Source organism: Arvicanthis niloticus, chromosome 13, assembly GCF_011762505.2.
Source record: "Arvicanthis niloticus isolate mArvNil1 chromosome 13, mArvNil1.pat.X, whole genome shotgun sequence".
Classification (NCBI taxonomy): Eukaryota; Metazoa; Chordata; class Mammalia; order Rodentia; family Muridae; genus Arvicanthis; species Arvicanthis niloticus.
In genome coordinates this window covers 15,091,785-15,112,087 of record NC_047670.1, presented here as the reverse complement: position 1 = coordinate 15,112,087, position 20,303 = coordinate 15,091,785, and the positions used below count along the sequence as shown (strand labels likewise).

The window sequence follows — 20,303 nt, the reverse complement described above, 5'->3', positions numbered from 1 at the left end:
AACTAGTACTGAGGAATGTTTTGATAGTCACTGAGTTTTCACAAGTAGTTTAGAACCTTCCTATCCTTTAGATTTTGTGGCGACACAGACATTGTAACCAGGGCCATGTAACCAGAGCTTGGCTGCGAGCTCTAGGACTGCTGTATCCAGTGGACAGACTGAGAAGCAAGTTTGATCAGCAGTTGTTTTACTGTTTACCTTGTGTAAGAAAGACTCCATGAGTGAGCTTGGACTATCAGTGAAAACCTGCATAGTAAAAACTCATAGCACACAATAATCCACGGTCAGTAATTCAGGAATACCTCTTTATTTATATAATATTTTCTAGCAATATGTAAAATTACCATAAGCCATACAAGAATCAGTACATATTTACATTCTTAAAAATAATTATTCTTAAGGTTGACAAATAATGTACACGTTTTTAAACGTGTAATAGACAGATTGCGGAGATGATCTTCCTGTTTGGTTTGACTGTCCACTAAGAACTTGTGTTCCAGGACTGGTGCTGTAGTAGGCATGTGTGCCCAGCAGACTGAGGCCATAGGCTGGTGGCCTTGGACATCAGTGGCACTGTCTTACTGTTACGTTTCAGTTGAAGGGGACAAACTACAGGCCAGTGCATGAATGCCATCAGTGGGTAATGATACCATGAGACTCACTAACATCTGAAGACAGCTGGTGACTCCAGGTCTTGCATCAAAGCCCTCCTTAGCTGTTAAAGGATACTTAGCAGACACTAGGGATATCTCCATGCTTTATCACATCATTTCAGCAGAGCAACTATCTGGACTGAAATCACTGCCAGTCTTAAGGTTGCAGTCTTTAACTCATCCCCAAACAAACTTATAAACAGTATGTCTTGTTCTTGTTGGTAGACACAAAATGTTATTTTTTAGGTTAGTAAAACACCAGCTTTCCAAAATACACCTGAGCAATTAAGTCCGTCTTACTAGAAATCAGTAGGACACAGACTGAGGGGAATATACTTTTTTTTTTAAACTAAAATAATGGTATTGTTAATTGAAAAATTCAAGTGAAACAGGCAAGTTCTAAGTGGTACAGGGTTGGTGGAGTTTTATTTCTTGGTCTGTTTTCTAGGGCCTATCCACATTTTACTATATAGCAGATCATTAATAGATTAAAATTCCAGTGAAAACTTCTGCATATGGCACAGAGAAAAAAAAGGTTTTCTGTGTACGGCAAGAACACAACATTTAGGGTTTCCTGATCATTTGCTCTTCTTCCATTTGGAATTCTCATTTGTTTCTTTGGGGAGAAGGTAAGATGTAAATCCCTACAAAATTAGTATGCCTGTAACTAAAAAACGTGCTGGCCTTGTGTCCATGTTGAGTGTTAGAACTCCGTGTTGCACAGCAAAAATTGAACATCTATCTACCTTAAAGGGGACTCAAGGGAAGCCTTTCCTCAAGGCTTTATTCTTTACCATGGTAAATTTACTAATGAAGACCTGAGCAAAATGTGGGTCAACCAAATAATGGTATGTTTTCACAGTGGCTGGAGGGGGCTCCACAGCTACCACAGAACACGCTGTTTGCATAGAAGAGCAGCTGGGGGCCAGGTGACACGATGTTTTTGCAATGTAGTCCACGAGCCTGTTAAACTGCTGCTCTGACAATCTCTCCCGGGCACCATCAATCTGGGTTGCAAAAACAAAGGTTCCTTAATTAGTTGCCATCAAAATTACTTTCCTGGATTTCCTGTCCACTATGTCTCCTAGGTCATCGCCTAGATGCCATTGTGTCTAAGGCAGCACTTCTGAGATAAAGTGATGCCAGTGCACTTTCAGCACATGCAACTAGATCTCCATGATACCGTCAAGACAACTTCCTTTGAATAAACGGTTCATTTTGCATAAAATTCCCATGTTTAATGTTAATCATTTGATGATACTATTGACACATTTGTCATTGCTTTTTACCAGGCAGCCCAGGAACAAAGAAGAATAGCTCCTCGGCTTAAATGTAGTCAGTATCCACTCAGCATCCCAAAATAAAAAGTTGCCCAGGTTCCCAGAACCTCATCATTTGACAGAGGCAGAGAAGAGGACATCATGCAAACCAGTGGCTTTGGGCAGAACATTTTTAAAAAACAAAACCCCCACCTTATTGAACTGTAACATTTTCTGTTTTTATAAATGCTAGGATTTAAAGCCAGAAAAAATATAAAAACTGGGCAGAGGACGGGGAAATTTTTATGGCAAGGGGAGGATGCAAACTACATTTATAGTTCATAAAAGTCTGGCTCATCTTCAGTGGAGCAAGGAACTGAGATAGATATACTACCTAAGTTCTTAAGGCGACTGTCTTAAGGAAGCAGCCATCAAAGGCACTTAGGACTGTAAATCCTTCCCACCCTCAAGTCCACAGCTCTCTAGTGTGCAGGTCAAGCTCAGTAGAGAATTTGCAGTTGAGCAAGGGTTTGCAGAATCTAGTAGCTACTGACCGTGTGTGTGTGTGTGTGTGTGTGTGTGTCTGTGTCTGTGTCTGTGTCTGTGTCTGTGTATCTGTATGTCTGTGTGTCTGTCTATGTATTTCTGGAAGAATTATAAACATTTTAACAGGGGTGTTTTAGTTCTCAGGGTTGTTGTAATGTAAAGAATTTAAACAGAGCCCAGAAAAAATGCAGCAAAAAGTATAAAAAGTTGTAAAAGGCCACAGAAAACAGTGAAGGGTCCTGCCAGAGGAGTAAGTTAAGGCTTGTGTTATAGTTTGGCTCTCACAGTTTTCAGCTTGAGAAAGAAAAGGAAACCTCCAAGAGTCACTGCAGATGAAAGCTGTGCAGCACCAGGCGCAGGCTAGAGTGCTGGTGATATCATTTGATGGGGCCAGAACTCAGCTGGAGAACTTTGAATATACAACAAGGCTTAATTGCTCCTCCTGAACAGCAGCACAGGAAAGCCCGTGTTGTGAAAGGAACCTGGCCAAGGAATAAATTGACCTCCTGACTCATTTTGAGCCTCTCATAGGGGATTTTAATAATGTGCCAGGCATATTAAGCAATTATCCCTAAAAAATGACTGCATTTAACCAAGAAAAGCAATACTGATTTTTTTTTTTTTAATCTAAAACCCGCCATATTTGAATATGCTCAATGATGTCATTTACAAATGAATTCCTTCCAGAATTCAAAGGAGTTCTGTTTCCAGCCTCTGAGGTGAAAGGGCATGTTTCAGAGCTTGAAATACTGCTCTTGGTTTTCACAGCAGAAACTTCCTGACCAGGCTTTGGATCTGGATTGTGTTAGGTTCTGATCTGAGCAGGACAAGTGGGGAAAGCAGTCAGACCATGCCTCCACCAGCTCGCTCTTGTCTCCCAAAGGTACACTGCATCCCGGCCCTGCAGTTTCAGTTTTCTTCACTGGGGGAGGTTAGAAGGGAGTGGTTGTGAATTGAAGGTAAGAGTGCAACAGAGCAATACTGAGTGCAGCGTGGAGCTTGATGCACTGGGCAATGATTCTGCACAAGACAGAGGTGTGAGCTTGGTGCTTGTTAGTGGCTGTCTTGAGGGACTGCTCTGAGTATCTGACTCCGTAACAACCATTCCTTCATCCCTGGACATCAGGTTTTGATGCTTCCATCTCTTCTTAGCCTGGTGAGTTCACAGCCTCAACCTTGAGCTTCTACAGACTTGTACTATCATAAAACAACAGGCCTTAGTCCCGCTCCGCTGCCACCCTCAAACAGAGATGCAAATTAGAAATAGTAAAAGATGAATGAATCTCATAGCTGAAGATTTGAAGTGTGTCTATGCCAACTATGGGGGAAAAAAAAAAAAAAAAACTGGTCACAGATATTTCTTGGGGCTTGGAGGTTTCCCTAGGACTAAGAACTTGAAGACAATGCCGTTGTCCTTTGCCAAATCCTGTAGCCAAATCACTGCTGCTTTATTGTCAACTGGATCAGAAGATTTCTGGCAGAGCTAATAAAGTCAGCCTGGACATCTGACCCCTGTTTATTCCCAGAAAGTCATCAACTGAAAGCAGCAGTGCAGTATTGGTGCCAAATCCCAGCTTAAAGCCTGACTGATTATGGTCCAAGAAACAAGAGAGATCTTAGGAGATGTTGTGGTTGGCTGCTTTCCATCTGCTCAGATAATTCTGCCCAAATAGTGTGAGGGAGACAGGATCCCATATCAGGAAAAATATCATGAAAGAAGGAATTGGACAGGTCCTGGGGGGCTGGGTAGTGGGGGTAGTTTTGTAATCTTGGTTGTCACCCTTCAATTCTCAGTAAGGACTACCTTCATCTTACAGAAAAACAATTTTTAAAGAATCTTTGAAATCAGTACTTAGAGTGCGTGGCTCAACCAGGGAGGTACACAGGAAGAGAGTTTTCCAGTGGGTACATCTGCTTATTATAGGTTGGACTGACAGGGAGACCAGGGCCTCTCTGGTCAGGGCTCACTTCTGACTCCTGAGCATCTGTTCTATGTAAATACTGCTAGGAGCCACTAGCTAGCACATCTAGAGTGCTGTCCTCCAAACCTAAGCTGTCCTCAGGAAGCACCCCTATTTACAGTCCAGGGTCATGTGTCATCCCCGTGTGGGAAAAGGAGAACAGTTGCTGAATGTCCAGCGGTCAGGAAAGACACAGTCACTGACGTTCACTGACTTGTGGGTTCGTCTAGGAAAAGGATCAGGGAAGGAGAAACTCCATCTCTGTTTGTCAGTCTGCAAGCATTCGGCCTCCTGCCCTTGCATCCCTCAGCTTCAGCAGCCTTCTCTACCCTAACACTTGTGGCCACCTGTGTTGTGGTCCAAAGGCCTCAGGTGGACTGTGGACGTGGGAACAGCTACCCTTAGTCTACTGTATCACCCACATCTTACTCCTAGTTTTTCAACCCCATGACAGTGAGTCCTATTTCACACACGCTCTCAGTCTGAGGCTGGGAGTTCCTCTGACCATCTACTTGGTTTTTCTCTAAAGGGTTCAAATGTACAGGTGGGCGGGACCTTTCTAGTCCCTTCTAGTCTACCTCATCTCCTTCCTGTCTCTCCTGGTCTCCTAGATGTCTAAGCACCAGTGATGAGGCTATATCTCAACTTCCTGAAAGCTATCCCCAGCCACCCTGTTTTTGGAACTGTACCTCCACATCACAGGCTACTCTTGGTTGCTTGAGCTGCACAGTGAGCAGGTTGTTTTGCTTGGTGTCCTGTGCACAGTCGATCTCTGTGATGGGGAAGGCTTGCTGCTGTGTGTCCTCACTGATGCTTACGACAAAGAGCACTTCTGATGTCAGCAGCAAGCACCCTTCGTGCTCCTGGCCTGAGCCCCTCACTAGAACTACATCCAAGGCCATGTGGACTTCTGGTCTACCCAAAGACTGAAGCATTTTCCTGTTTAAAAGAAGAAACTGAGGTCAAGAGCAAGCCAGAAAGACAGTCACAACAGTTTTTACTGTTTATCAATGATTGGAATATGCTCCCCCTTCCCCCCAACAAACAAAACCAAAAACCCAGCCATTCCCCAAGGCAAAGTGGACTGTTAACTTTAGCTTAATTACAGTATTTCTGTATTTGCTGGCTAAAAAAATATTGCCAATTTTCAAGTTGATTCTGGTCAAGTTGATTCTTGAGCTTCTGGAGAGGAGATTTCCTATATTTAGCTATATTCTTCCCATGAGAAATGATACCCCCAATTAGAACTCGGGTTCCACAGGGGATCTTGATCCTTGTTGTAGGCCCAGACTTGAACAATGTGCATCCTTAAGACCGAGTAGAGGAGGTGATTTTGTTTGGTCTTCCTTTGTTGCTCAAGCTGGCCTTGAACTGATAATCCTGCCTCAGCCTCTTAAGTGGTTCTATCACAACTAGACCATAGAGTTCTCTATCCAGGTTTAACCTGGAAAGAGCAGCCTCTTCCTGGAACTGCTCAAGATACCAGTGTCCAAACCAGCTGTTCCTTTGGTGTCCCCTGGACACATGTCCATTAGCATGGGAAAAAGCCAGGGTCCATCAGCAAACAGTGTAACTGTAAAGTGAGCAAGCGGCTCGAGGATTTTACCAGACATATTTGACGTGGCTGTTTGGAGCCTGGTCAGCATATAGATGTGTTGGTTGGCACCGTTGTCTGGGAAGCTGAGAAAGTCCAGCTCCATGTAAAATGCCTGTGGTGAGAGAAGCAAAAGAGGTGGACTACTTATTTTCTGGAACAGAGTTCTATGCTACAGCCATGCTATCTTACTGCTATCCATAAGACCTTATAGATTCAAAATGAGGCCACATCTTTGGACGTAAGTGTACAGAGAGCCATTAAACAACTGGTTAGCTATGCTGATCTTCCTCAGATATACTTAACACTTAGAACAGTGGCTCTGAACCTGTGGGTCACACAACCCTTTTACAGAGATCACCTAAGGCCATTGGAAATTACAGATACTTACATTAGGACTCATAACTGTAGTAAAATTATAGTTATGAAGTAGTAACAAAGATAAATTTATGGTTGGGATCATCACACGAGGAGGAACTGTATTAAAGGTCACAGCGTTAAGAAGGCTGAGAACCACTAAGGGGAAGCAATGCTCCTGAGAGAACTGGTCATGAATAGTATCTTACATGTCATTTAATATTCTACAAATATTACTTGACTTTGCTGCTTAATACAATTATTTCTATATCTGGTATGAGTGGCTAAAAAACAAAACAAAAAGCCAGCTACATAAAGGCACATGGCTTGCCTGGATACAGTATTTAAATTTAAATGACTTAATCCAGCTGTTAAACAAGATTCTGTATACATTTATGAGTGCTCTTGGGACTTCTGGTTTATTACATGCTTTCTCTGGTGCCAGTACCAAGTGAGGGCACCCAGCAGCAGCCACATATGCCTCCAAGGAGACTCTCCAGAACCAAAGATGGTACAGCATGTGTGCTTTCTGAGGGCTTGTAAATGCTTATAAACGAGGCATAGTCATTAGGCTAAGAGTTAGTGGTTTGTAAAACCTTCAGTGTGGTAATAAAAGTTTTACAAGAGTGGTGGAAACCAAAAAGGCCATGTGAAGCTCTGCCCTGAGACGCTCTTCATACAGCTGAGTTCCTAAGCCCTGGGAACATGCTATGAGACACCCACGCAACTTATGAAGTAGAGTTTCACTCCATTCAAGTTGCAGCAAAAAGAACACTCTCTTTCTTAGTAAGGAGAGTTTAACTTTCCCACCTCTGAGTTCTAGCAGTTTGCATTGTTAGTTTCCCTGTGACTGAGCCTGCCATCCACAGAAGATGGAAGTGGGGAGGTGAACAGAAGCATGTCTGTCAGTGATCTCTCAGAGGATGCCTGAATGTGTGTCCTGACTAGGCTCTTGTCAGGACTGAGGTGCAGGATGCCTGCAATGAGATGGCCCATTGACTGCCTGGCCAGAAGCAGAGAATGTGCTGCCTGACAAGTGGGTGGCCCTTCCTGTGGTCTGAAATGCAAGCTAGCTTGCCTGTTGCCTTGATACCATCAAGTTTTAAGTAGAAAGGTAATTCTAATGTTTACTGCAAGGTACTTTAATGTGCTCTGCTGGGTGTGCAGAAAGAAAGCAAGGGAGGTGCTTCCTTTCACACCATCACTTACGTACCTATTGTACATAGGTACGTTTGGGGGATGTCCTGACACTCTGCATGCAGCAAGCCCCAGGCCTCCCAGCATCTGTTTGGAAGAGAGATTTTAGCTGCACACTATGTGGCTTCGCTCCCAGTGGCCAGGAGACTCAGAACTGGAAAATGCAGCTGATCCAAAGCTCACTATGCATGCCTTCTCCTTTTCTCCACAGGCAACAGGAATACATGTTCTTCTGACTTAGGACGGTCTGTGTGCCCCATGTATCACAGAAAAAAGTAATCATCCTTTTCTCTGTTGCCATACTGTTTGAAATTTCTAACTGGTTTTTTTTTTTTTATTAAACTCTATTAATTGCACTGTAGAAAATAGGCATGGAATATCTGACATTACTTATCGATGTTACTGAGTGGCAGTAGTCATACTCTGTAAGTGAACACTGGGATACAGGAAAGTGAACTATTGTTGATTCATGTGATGTCTCACCTCATGATCATGTGAAAGGTTAGACTCAGAGGACCCAAGTAGGAATGCATATTAATGAGCTGGCCTGATGGTTTGCTTGTTAAACCTACTCACCGTAGCCAGTCTGTGACACAAGTTCTGCAGCTCCTCCAATGGGTTTGGTGAATACCCCCATGATTCCTTTCCCCACGCCTGAGATAACACCTTTGGCCTTATGTCCTGCTGAAGCTTGGGTCTCAGATGTTTTCTGGAAGTTCTGCATTGGCTGGTCAACTATACCAGCAATTGCACCTGAAATAACAAAAGCTTCAGTGAGGACAGAGCTCAGAGACTCTTAGGTAAACCTCAGTCTGGGGCTCAGTTTACCCTAGGATGAAAATGACTCTCCGCCCTCAGTAGACAGACTTGTTTACTTATAATCTAAGTGTGCTGAGGGACATTTACACTAGACGGTTCCTCATAAACCATGCTTAAACTAGGTTTGGTTCACAAGCTAGGACCTAGAAGCCCATGACTATTCCAGAGTATTACCCGTGTGCTCTTCTGCAGAAAGAAGGGCACAATTTCATGAGGAAAGCATTGTCCAGAGAGCCTGCATAGTGTAGGGTGTGGAGAAGGTGCCTGTGAGGGTCAGGGGGTGTGGAGGAGGTACCTGTGGGGGTCAGGGGGTGTGGAGGAGGCACCTGTGGGGGTCAGGGGGTATGGAGGAGGTACCTGTGGGGGTCAGGGGTGTGGAGGAGGTACCTGTGGGGGTCAGGGGTGTGGAGGAGGTACCTGTGGGGGTCAGGGGGGTGGAGGAGGTACCTGTGGGGGTCAGGGGGTGTGGAGGAGGTACCTGTGGGGGTCAGGGGGTGTGGAGGAGGTACCTGTGGGGGTCAGGGGGTGTGGAGGAGGTACCTGTGAGGGTCAGGGGTGTGGAGGAGGTACCTGTGGGGGTCAGGGGGTGTGGAGGAGGTACCTGTGGGGGTCAGGGGGTGTGGAGGAGGTACCTGTGGGGGTCAGGGGTGTGGAGGAGGTACCGGTGGGGGTCAGGGGGTGTGGAGGAGGTACCTGTGGGGGTCAGGGGGGTATGGAGGAGGTACCTGTGGGGGTCAGGGGGGTGGAGGAGGTACCTGTGGGGGTCAGGGGGTGTGGAGGAGGTACCTGTGGGGGTCAGGGGGTATGGAGGAGGTACCTGTGGGGGTCAGGGGTGTGGAGGAGGTACCTGTGGGGGTCAGGGGTGTGGAGGAGGTACCTGTGGGGGTCAGGGGGTGTGGAGGAGGTACCTGTGGGGGTCAGGGGGTATGGAGGAGGTACCTGTGGGGGTCAGGGGTGTGGAGGAGGTACCTGTGGGGGTCAGGGGGTGTGGAGGAGGTACCTGTGGGGGTCAGGGGGTGTGGAGGAGGTACCTGTGGGGGTCAGGGGGTGTGGAGGAGGTACCTGTGGGGGTCAGGGGTGTGGAGGAGGTACCTGTGGGGGTCAGGGGGTGTGGAGGAGGTACCTGTGGGGGTCAGGGGGTGTGGAGGAGGTACCTGTGAGGGTCAGGGGGTGTGGAGGAGGCACCTGTGGGGGTCAGGGGGTGTGGAGGAGGCACCTGTGGGGGTCAGGGGGTGTGGAGGAGGCACCTGTGGGGGTCAGGGGTCTTCCTCTAGTGTTTTCTGCCTTATTTCCTTGAGACTGGGAGTTCCACAGATTCTGAAGCTTATCATTTGGCTGGTGGGCCAATGATGCCTGGTATCTGCTTGTCTCACAAACTGCTGTGAAGCTTTACATTATAAATAAAAGGCGTTCCTCTGCTGCCCAATCTCCTTGGTCCTCTAACTTCAGGGGCCAATGATAAGGTCGGGAAAGGGCTCCTGGGTCCTGACTTCACCACACAGTAGAGGGCTCCTTAACTCAGCAGAGATTTTGTTTATAATTCCTGACAGACAGCTCCTTGTTTTCAGCCTGAGCCTGGCAGTAATAATGCAAATATGCAGCCCCAAGGTAGAGATTTTAGTGCGAGTCAAATCCCGTTATTCCAAATGCCACCAATTCAAAGTCTCTGGGCTAAAAGGAGATTTCCAGGTCTCGGTTAATGACCTGCTAATTTCAAGCAATACTCCATTGAACAAAATACAATGCAACAAAAGACTAGACTAGTTCCTTCAGGTTATATCCAAGGGGACTGCTCTTCACAGGTTCCAGCCCTTTGGGTTTTAACAGAGACATGTAAGTTTATGAATTGACAGATTAAGAATTTGCCAGAGGCGACAGCCTAGGGTAATGCCACCCTAGCCTAAAGAAATGATGGACTGAGGGAGACTACAGCTTCCAGCTGGCCCGGCTTGTCTTGGCTCACAAGGACAGAGCATCACACTTCTTGCAGCTTAAGCAACTGCTGCTGTCAGTGGCTGAGAAGATTCCTTCAGTTAAAGGCTCAGGGACTCGTCTGCTTTCCACCTGAACCACCAGGGCCCATGGCAACATGGTGCGGGGTACGGACAGGGAACAGTGCAATGAGGACCAGGGGCCTGGAGTCTTTGTTTTCATACTGGTTTGTAGAGTGTTTCTAAGTCACTACAGAGGCAAGGATAGCTTTGACTTCCTGGCCCTTATGTCTCCACCTAAGACCTAGGATCAATAATTGGAAGTACAGCAAATTGTTGCCAATGTTTCTGGTGGAAATGCTTTTCTAAGTGTGGCTTTCACTGTAGCTATTGACTTGGGTTGGGGTAGGTGTCTGCCTCATTTAGGGACTTCTCCTGTTTCCCTATCATGTTCCAGGCCTCACCTACGCAAGGACTGTGCCCTTTATAAATGGTAACATCCACATGGGGTGCTCACTTCTGTCCCCTTCAGTGTAAAGAAGTGCCTCAGTGAAACTCCCTTCATCTCTGCTTTCTTGTACTCACTGAAGGTTCCAATTGCAGTGGCTTTGATAGACACACTACTGGGACAGCCAGAAAAGTGGGAACCCTAGACCCACTCCAAGACAAAGTGTTATATCCTGCCAGTTAGAGAAGGATTCCTTAGGCAACTTGCCTCCACCTCAGCCCCAGACTGCAATGGCAGCAGCCACCCATAGACAGCTCACTGACCATCAGTTACCATGGGCTCCTGCTCTGTGCTAATGATACTGAGAACAGAGGCTCTGAAGAGATGAATAGCAATCCCATAGTCTGTAAATCTGGCTGGAGGGAGGCAGTTTCTCAGGGCTTTAGGAGGCCAGTCCCACAACTAGTAAATTATTTACTGTCATATTCTCTGCTTTAAGGCTTTAGGTAGTGGAAACTGATCTCAAGATTTGTCTGTTGGCAATGGGCCTGTGGAGTGGGTGGCCACACGGAGAGTGCTGTAATGTGATGAAGTGAGTGGAGGAGGAGGGAGGGCACATGAGGGTGAGGCACTCACTGTGTACTGAGCTAGGCCTGAGCTGGGCCTGAGCTAGGCCTCACAGCGGCTTCCATCCTCTGACTGTAGGAGGCCTAGCCTAAAGAAACAAGGAACTACTGAGTGCTGCCTTCTCTTCTAACTTGCCCTGGAATCAAGGGCACTCACTACTAATCTATTCTGGTGGCAGCTTATCACACAATGCAGGTTTGTTGTTGTTGTCCACAGGAGTAGTACAGGCCTAAGCTAGGACACCATGCTGCTGGGGTATCTACAAGTGAGACCTGCACAGTGCTTGGGGCCAGCTTTTCTTGTCAGAGCAGATAATCAAACCAGGAAGCAATTAAACTTGAATCTGCCAATCTGCAAGTCCCAAATAACTGAAAACCCAACTGCTGGTAGCAGGTTTGATGTCCAAGGGCCTCCTCAAGTGTACCTCCTCTTTTGCTCTTGGTTTAACTAGTATAGGCCTGTTCTGTTGGGATTCTGAAAGTGCCAGCTCCTCCCTTCCTCCTTGGTGTGAAAGATAGAGGTGGGACTCAGTATAACCGCATCAGTTCAGTGGGCAGCAGTGCCCTTTGGTGCGTGGAAGAGCCAGGGCTCAGGGGATTGTGGCCGAACTGGGACATGGATGTGGCCATCATTTCCCAGCTAGGCTCTGGGGCACAGAAGCATGTGTGGCTGTTTGGGGAAGTAAGGTGGATCTAGGCATGTGTAAGCAAAGCCAGTGCCAATTCTTCAGGCCCCACAGTTTCCAAACTAAAACTAAAGCTCATGCAAAAGCCCTGGTGGCCTCCAGGAGTTGGAGCCACATGGCCTGAAGTAGATACAGAAGTCTTTGGGCTTTCAAGTGCTTCATAACACTTGCATCCCCAACAGGGCAAAAGGGGAGATGCATTTCTCCTGCTCTTGGAACTCTCAGCTGTTTGCTCTCCTGTCCTGATTGTTTGTGGGCAGGGAGTTCTGAGAGAAGGGGAGGGAAAGGCTAGGTTATAGTTAACTCCAAGACTGTTAATGTGGAGAAGAAAGAAAGAGGTGCTGGGTCAACCGAAGATGTGCTATGCATAAATTCTCATTGACAAGTGCTCACCTACAGAAAACTCTGAGCAGCCAGACCTGCAGTCTTCACTGTGGGCTTCAATAATTACATAGCAATCTCAGTAAGGCACTGGGTTACATGTGGCAATTTTAAATGCTTTCTGGGGGCCAATTTGAAATGGTGACATTGAGACTTGCTTGTTTCTCTTCCTCCTGGCACACACCTGGTATTCTGGGACCAGGCGCTATAGGACAGCTTGTATATTCTGTGACACAGACAGGCTCTGGAACCCTTGGAGGAAAGGAAGTCACTTCACCCAAGTAAACTCTGAAAAGTCCAGAAATGTTAGCATCCCTGGAGGGAGTGGGTATTAGTCTGGACTGGAAGTCCTGGGGACGGGAGGACGTTTAAAGCATCCTCAGAACGCAGAGCTTTCTGGAACTTACCAGAGGCAGACAGCACATGAACCCACTGCTGTCCTCAGCCAGTGGAGGTCAGTCAGTCAGACACCTGAAAGCTCTCTGCCAGAGGACGACAGTAGCCAAAGCTTTTCCATGTGGGAAGAGTATGGAATCTTGGGACCAAAAGGGAGTCAGGACCAGGGTGAAGCCAGCCTGTGACAGTCAGCTCACATCTCTTGGACAGCTTAAGGAAGTACTCATTCCCAAAGCAAGGGGCATTTAAGGCAGCAATTCTTAGCTTAAAACAACCCCAAGTCCCCACAAAACAAGCTTGTGGCCCCCAAGATAACTTTATTGTCTTTCCCTCTGGACAGAATATCTTCATTGGACTTAACTTCTCCAAGAGCATGCCTGTGGTTGCTCAAATGCCACCCTGAGTCAGGACAATGTTGACAGTCCCTTTGATTGCAGAACACAACAGCAATTTGTTGCGACTCCCTATGTGTCCAGTGGCTCCTACCTGCTCATCATTTCTAACAACTATATTATCAGCTCCAGTTTATAAACAAATCCAGGATTAAAGAAGTTAAACACTTACCTAAGGTCACAAAGAAAGGACTTGGATAACCTATCTTGGAGTCCAGGGCCCTGAGGGACACAGTCTACCCACTGCTACACCATCATCTCCAAAGGAGTCCATGGCTGCTGGGTTGTAGAAGCCAGCACAGGGACTGCTAGTTTCCCTCATCACAGGTCACTGGCCTCCTATTTGCACACATCATCAAATGACACCCCAACACCGCAAACTGTTAGCATTTAACTAGTCTCCGGTAACTCAGCCTGCACTTGTAACATCTACCACTTCCTTCACAGCCTCAGCTGTGCTGCTGGTGAGGGGCTGTACTGAGAGCAGGAAAAAGGAGGAGGAAGCCTTGCAGGCTCACCTCTTCCACCGTGGGCTCTACACCTCCATGGTCACTTTGATCTCCACATTGCACACTCCCTCAGATTTGTGAAAAGCAGTGTGCCAAGCAGTATAGTTTTAAATTCCTTTGCAAGCAAATAAACAACAACAACAAAAAAAAACACCCTTGAAAATTTCTAACTCTGAAGCTTTCTTTTTATAGATTTTTCCAAAGCAACTTCTTTTCAAACCCTTGATCCTTTGAAATACCCATGGCAATCTTCACCTCTAACGATACCATCAGGCTGCTTGACAAACAGTAATTGCTTGGAGATGGGCTGATCTGAAATAAATAAATCCAAGAGGGGAGGCTGGCTCCTGATCACAACTGACATAGCATGTGCACACTGCTCAAGTGCTGCTCACACAAAAGCAAGCAGCCAGGGTCAGGGGAAGTAGATGCTTTTCCAAGGTTGCTGGTAACTCACTTCTAAAAGTGCTTAGGGGTGTCCTGTGCAATTATCCTTTGCTTTGGAGACTGTATACTAAAACCCATGTTACGTAGGGAAGAGTGAGTACAGGTGTTGTGTCTGGTAGTCTCCTCCCCAGGCAGTCCTGAGATAGCCCTGTTAAGGAGCACCACAACTCTGTAGACCTGGTCCTGCTCCTCAGATGCACTGCAGACATCACAAGGGTCTGTTCCTTCACAGCTCAATTCTACCTATGACAGGTCAGGAACTTCACAACCATTCCCACGAGAAGCCATTGGCCATTCTTGGTGGAGCTTCCAAAGCTGAGTGCAGACAGACAGGAATGTCAAGTCTCTTACCGAGCAGGCTGATGCCCAGCCTGGACAGGCCCTGTCGAAGTCCTTCACCTAGGCTCTCAGGGAGCTGCCGCCGCCACTCCTCCTGCCGGTTGTAGTGCTCCTCATCCAGTGAGAGCCGGTCCATATTTCGGGCCAGGCTGGTGGCCAAGTTGGTGATGGATGTCAGAGTACCTGAGGGCACAAGAACATGGGTTTGTTTCCTTGTCAGGGGTTGGTGGACTGGAGGTTTGTAGGGTGGGAACGACAGTCTTCCCTTACCAATCATCTGAAGCAAGACACACAACATTTGAGCACAGGAGTGCTGGCGCTCTCCAGTGGGGCAGAGGAATATCCTTATGTGGCTAAGTCCTTTACACCTTGCCAATAAGTTTTCAAGACTTGGGGGCAATACTTTTGAAGTCCTCTATGGATCTGGTTTTAAGAGGTTAAAATCCAGCTGGGCAGTGGTGGTGCATGCCTGTAATCCCAGCACTTGGGAGGCAGAGGCAGGCGGATTTCTGAGTTCGAGGCCAGCCTGGAGCCTGGTCTACAGAGTGAGTTCCAGGACAGCCAAAACTACACAGAGAAACCCTGTCTCGAAAAAAAAACCAACCAACCAACCAACCAAACAAACAAACAAAAAAAAAAACAAAAGAAGTTAAAATCCTACTACTGACTGCATCCCCAGCCGACCTGTTTCTGAGTTTGTTTTACAGGTTATAGTCCTTAGTCCTAGGTAGACTGTCAAGAAATGTTTCCATTTTAGGACTAAGATTCTTAGTCTTTTTTTGTGAATTTAGTCTTCGATCTCCCTCCTCTGGTCTCGTATACAAGCTTACATCAGCTTTGAACTTGTGATCTTCCTCAGCAAGCATGATCATGCCTGGCCATGACTTCAGTCTTAATAAAGGGAGAAACTAAATTCTATTGCTTGGCATTCTGAGGGGAAAAAAACCTATTTGCGATAGAAGATTTATGTAGTTTTGTTAATCAGGACATTGAGTGATGGAAAAGCCAACAAAATAACCTGGGCAGTGATTCTGTTTGGTTTTCCTAAAAACGACAACTTCAGCCACATGCTCCAACAGTCCTAACCACTCCAGCAAGTGGACATGGATCTCAGTAGCAAAACTGGAAGACACCAATAGAGAAGAAATGACAGGTGCCACTTCTGAAGCTACTGCTTTTACCTATGGTCTGAACATACAGACACACACACAGATACATATGAACACACAGACATACATACAGACACATATGAACACACAGACACACAAACACACAGACATATGAACATACAGACACACAGAAACACACACACCAACATATGAACACACAGACATACAGACACACACACATAGACATATGAACACACAGACATACAGACACACACACATAGACATATGAACACACAGACATACAGACACACACACATAGACATATGAACACACAGACATACAGACACACACACATAGACATATGAACACACAGACATATAGACACAAATACATATGAACACACAGACATACACAGACACACACACAGAGACATATGAACACACAGACATACAGACACACACACAGATACACACATACACATGAACACACAGACATACACAGACACACATGAACACACAGACATACACAGACACACATGAACACACAGACATACACAGACACACATGAACACACAGACATACACAGACACACATGAACACACAGACATACACAGACACACATGAACACACAGACATACAGACACAAATACATATGAACACACAGACATACACAGACACACACACAGAGACATATGAACACACAGACACACACACAGAGACATATGAACACACAGACATACAGACACACACACAGATACACACATACACATGAACACACAGACATACACAGACACACATGAACACACAGACATACACAGACACACATGAACACACAGACATACAGACACAAATACATATGAACACACAGACATACACAGACACACACACAGAGACATGAACATACAGACATACAGACACACACACAGAGACATATGAACACACAGACACACACACAGAGACATATGAACACACAGACATACAGACACACACACAGATACACACATACACATGAACACACAGACATACACAGACACACATGAACACACAGACATACAGACACAAATACATATGAACACACAGACATACACAGACACACACACAGAGACATATGAACACACAGACATACAGACACACACACGGACATATGAACACACAGACACACACACACAGACATATGAACACACAGACATACACACACAGAGAGACATATGAACACACAGAGACATATGAACACACAGACACACACACACAGACATATGAACACACAGACATACACAGACACACACAGAGAAACATATGAACACAAAGACACACACAGAGACATATGAACACACAGACACACACACACAGACATATGAACACACAGACACACACACACAGACATATGAACACACACACACAGACATGTGAACACACAGACACACACACACAGACATATGAACACACAGACATACACAGACATACACACAGAGACATATGAACACACAGACACACACACATATGAACACACAGACACACACACACAGACATATGAACACACAGACACACTCCTTAGATTTTGCTAAGATGGGAGAACAAATGTAAGCAGCAGTCAGGATGCTAACAAACTAAGCCAAGCTTCAGTTTAGCAGGTGTTTGCTGTGCTATTGTAGAAGGGAAGCAACAGACCCTCAGAGGCCCAGGCAGGACAGAGGAGCCACCAGGCTCACATCTGTGAGGTTCTAGTCCACTCCCAGGCCTCCCGGGATCTGGAGCTGGGGGAGGCTCCTTTTCATTGTCCATGGAATTTGTTTTTATTGCTCCGGCTGCTCTCTTGCCAACCCCCCACCAGGAGCCTCCACTCCCACCCCTGTCCTCTCTATGGATCATGGAGTCTCATATTTCAAGCCTAAGTCTTCTTTTGAGGCCTTCTAGAGACTTCCGTAACCTGCCCACTCATAACAGAGTTATGGTATTGTCTACAGTAAAATGCCTTTTATGGGCAAGAAGGCCTTTGCCCTGTTTTCTCTGCCTCCCGCTGAGAAGAAAAGGGGACTCAGATGGCCCTTGTTAGTTCCCCAGTCACTGCCAACCTGACCAAAATATCAAGCAAACACTGGATGAAATGAAAACATTCTCCTGGTGGGAAGCAGTTTAGCCTCCATGCCTGATGATCTGTCTGGACCACAAGATGGCACTGTGGATGTAGGAAGTGGGGGTAAAGCCGACCTAGAAGCCAGCTTCCCCACCACAATGTATCTGTGTCCTTGGACAGTTATGGCAACTGTATCTGCATTTTATAAATGTGATGAGGCAACTGATGTAGGAGCCCTGACGCTTAGCAGAAGTCACAAACACCTTCAATATTTCTATATTTATTGTATAGAATAACAGTTGAGCAGTTCATGGTTTCCCAGTGAAAGCTTTAAAACCCTCAAGTTTCTGAAACATTTTACACACCGCAGGCAGTGATTTGTTTAAAACATAAGCTTTGCTACAAGCCCAGCATTTCACAGCAAGCTAGCACAACAATGAAGCTGGCTACCTTTGGAAATGTGCTTGACGAACGATGTGGTCCCCCTGGAGACTCCGCTCACAAAGGCTCCTGGGCCTCGGGTCAAGCCCTCATACGGAAGCCTGAAGAAGTCTGAGATCCCGTTTCCAATGCTTCTCACCAGGCTGGCGGGGCTGCCGAGGATTTCCAGAGACCCCACCACCCAGCCTGCAACACAAAGGGAAGGGGTTATTGAGACCTTGGGTTCAGCACTTTCAACATTTGTGAAAAGTGGCCTGTTTTCCCTAAAATTCTTCTCACACTAGAATGAAGGGTGTCATAAGCTTCTTTGGAGCAAAATATGGGAAATAACTCATTCTCTGTGAATTCATAAATGGTGAACTTTCATACTTTATAAATCACAGTGATCCTCTGGCAGCCTTGCAAATGGCTTTAATATGACTTCTGTGCCCAAGCCTCCTGTGCTCCTGTAAAGGGAACCATGTGCACAGAACACCTCCAGCTCAGGCAGGCACTCTGGGCCGCAGGTGCTCACAGACTGAGATGTTTCTCCCAACCTGCCAGGGCAGCAGGCAGCAGGAGCTGCCTGGTGGGAAGCCAGATGCTAAATAGGGTGTTACAAAAGGGATGCAAGCTTTGACAAGGATGGAGGGTTATTTTTAATGTTTCCCAATCCTATCAAGCTGAGTGCTTCTCTTACAGTGGAGCTAGAGCCAAACAAATGTCTTCTCTTCAAGCCTAGCTTCGGCTGTGTAAACATCAATGACAGGGACACACTGATTAGGTTAGTGAGAGGGAAGTGCTCCCCCACTGATGTCCCGGGAGGGTGGCTTTGGGTCTGCTTTCCTATTTAAACTCAAGCTTGCCAGGAGCTGGCCTGCTCAGTGGCTTGCTCACAGCCTTCTGCCTTGTGGGAATGAAGCTACAGTGAGGTCCACAGCAGCTGCCTTCTCCTTCCGCCTGGGGTGGGGACGGAGGGCTATAAGCCCAGAGGACTCCAGGGGCAGGCAAAACCAGGGTCAGGGAGAGGAGGAATCTGAAAAAGCAACTTCCTTCAGGAATCTTTAGGCCCCAGCCCAGTACTGTGGCCTTTTTATTGGAAAGGCTGTGGGCGATGCTCAGATGGGAGCATTTCACTCCCTCAACAGCAAGTCTCTGTACCAGAGATCCTCAGTTAAGTCACCAACCCAAGAAGAATGCCAAGTCCCCAGGTCACTATCAGAGCAGAGAGGAGGGGACTTGCACAAATGTTGAGCTCCTTTCCAGTTTTGGAACATTAGGATAACAACATGGGTGTCAGTCATTAGGACTGAGAAATGAAGAGTCACGTGGGGCCAAGGCACTGCTCATGGAATCCCCCAGGAGCAAGGCCAACAGTGCCAGCAGCACCTAGCAAATGCACCTAGCCACTGAGCTCCTGAGGTCAGAGCTGTACGGACACAGGAGGCAGATGACAATCCCACTTGGTGTGTGTCTACAGTATCTCTCTCTACTGGCAGGAAGCAGAGGACACTGAGGTGAGATTTTGTCAGAGATTCACAGTCTCCAGCTGAAAAACCTAGGAGTAGGGTTTCCAACCTAGGTTAGTTTACTTGATCTCTGTCCCTGTGTCTGTCAGTCAGTCAGTCAGTCAGTCAGTCAGTCAGTCAGTCAGTCAGTCAATGGTCATGTGGAAGAAGTTATTCCTGAAAGATACTCTGAGGAGGTAAAATAAAAACGAGATTCTTCTTAGAGAATCTCCCAGAATAATCATAGGCTCCATCTAAGGGCTGGTTTAGAGACCTTGGTTTCCCTGCACATGTGAAAGACAGTCTCCTGGCAGGCAGAGACCTCCATGAGGCTTCCCTCAGGTTTGGGAATCTGGGAACATAGAGGGGAAGGCTCCCTTGTCTCTTAATCCCACCCAGCTGCTGAGAGTCCTTTCCTGTTCTTCCTAGCCATAGGAAAGGTGATGCCGCTCAGTGAATCTGTGACTGGGAAAGCCTGAAGCCGCCAAAGGGCTGTTTGTGGATGGAGATTCAACTTGGTGGCATCTAAGTGAGACAGAAAGACAGAACGTCAGAACGTATGCAAGGATAGTCTTTACTGTTTTCTCCAGAGGTGAATGAAGTGGCCCTCGGCATCCAGCAGGCATGGGTTCCAGACCCTGAGAACCAGAGC

The 20,303-nt window shown here is 46.6% G+C and overlaps 1 protein-coding gene across 4 annotated transcripts in view; it reads right to left on the bottom strand.

Moving 5' to 3' along the window:
- Positions 1-279: 279 nt before the first annotated feature.
- The window catches only part of Vps13b (vacuolar protein sorting 13 homolog B), a 567,993-nt gene continuing 547,969 nt past the window's right edge, over positions 280-20,303 (bottom strand). For all 4 annotated transcript variants that reach the window (XM_034516325.2, XM_076911256.1, XM_076911258.1 and 1 more), the window contains 6 exons: positions 18,174-18,350; positions 14,554-14,724; positions 8,144-8,320; positions 6,026-6,128; positions 5,109-5,358; positions 280-1,660 (listed from right to left, as the gene is read on the bottom strand). In XM_034516325.2, coding sequence (XP_034372216.1) covers positions 1,412-1,660; positions 5,109-5,358; positions 6,026-6,128; positions 8,144-8,320; positions 14,554-14,724; positions 18,174-18,350 — 1,127 coding nt within the window. In that variant the 3' untranslated portion in view covers positions 280-1,411. The remainder of the gene's footprint in view (positions 1,661-5,108; positions 5,359-6,025; positions 6,129-8,143; positions 8,321-14,553; positions 14,725-18,173; positions 18,351-20,303) is intronic.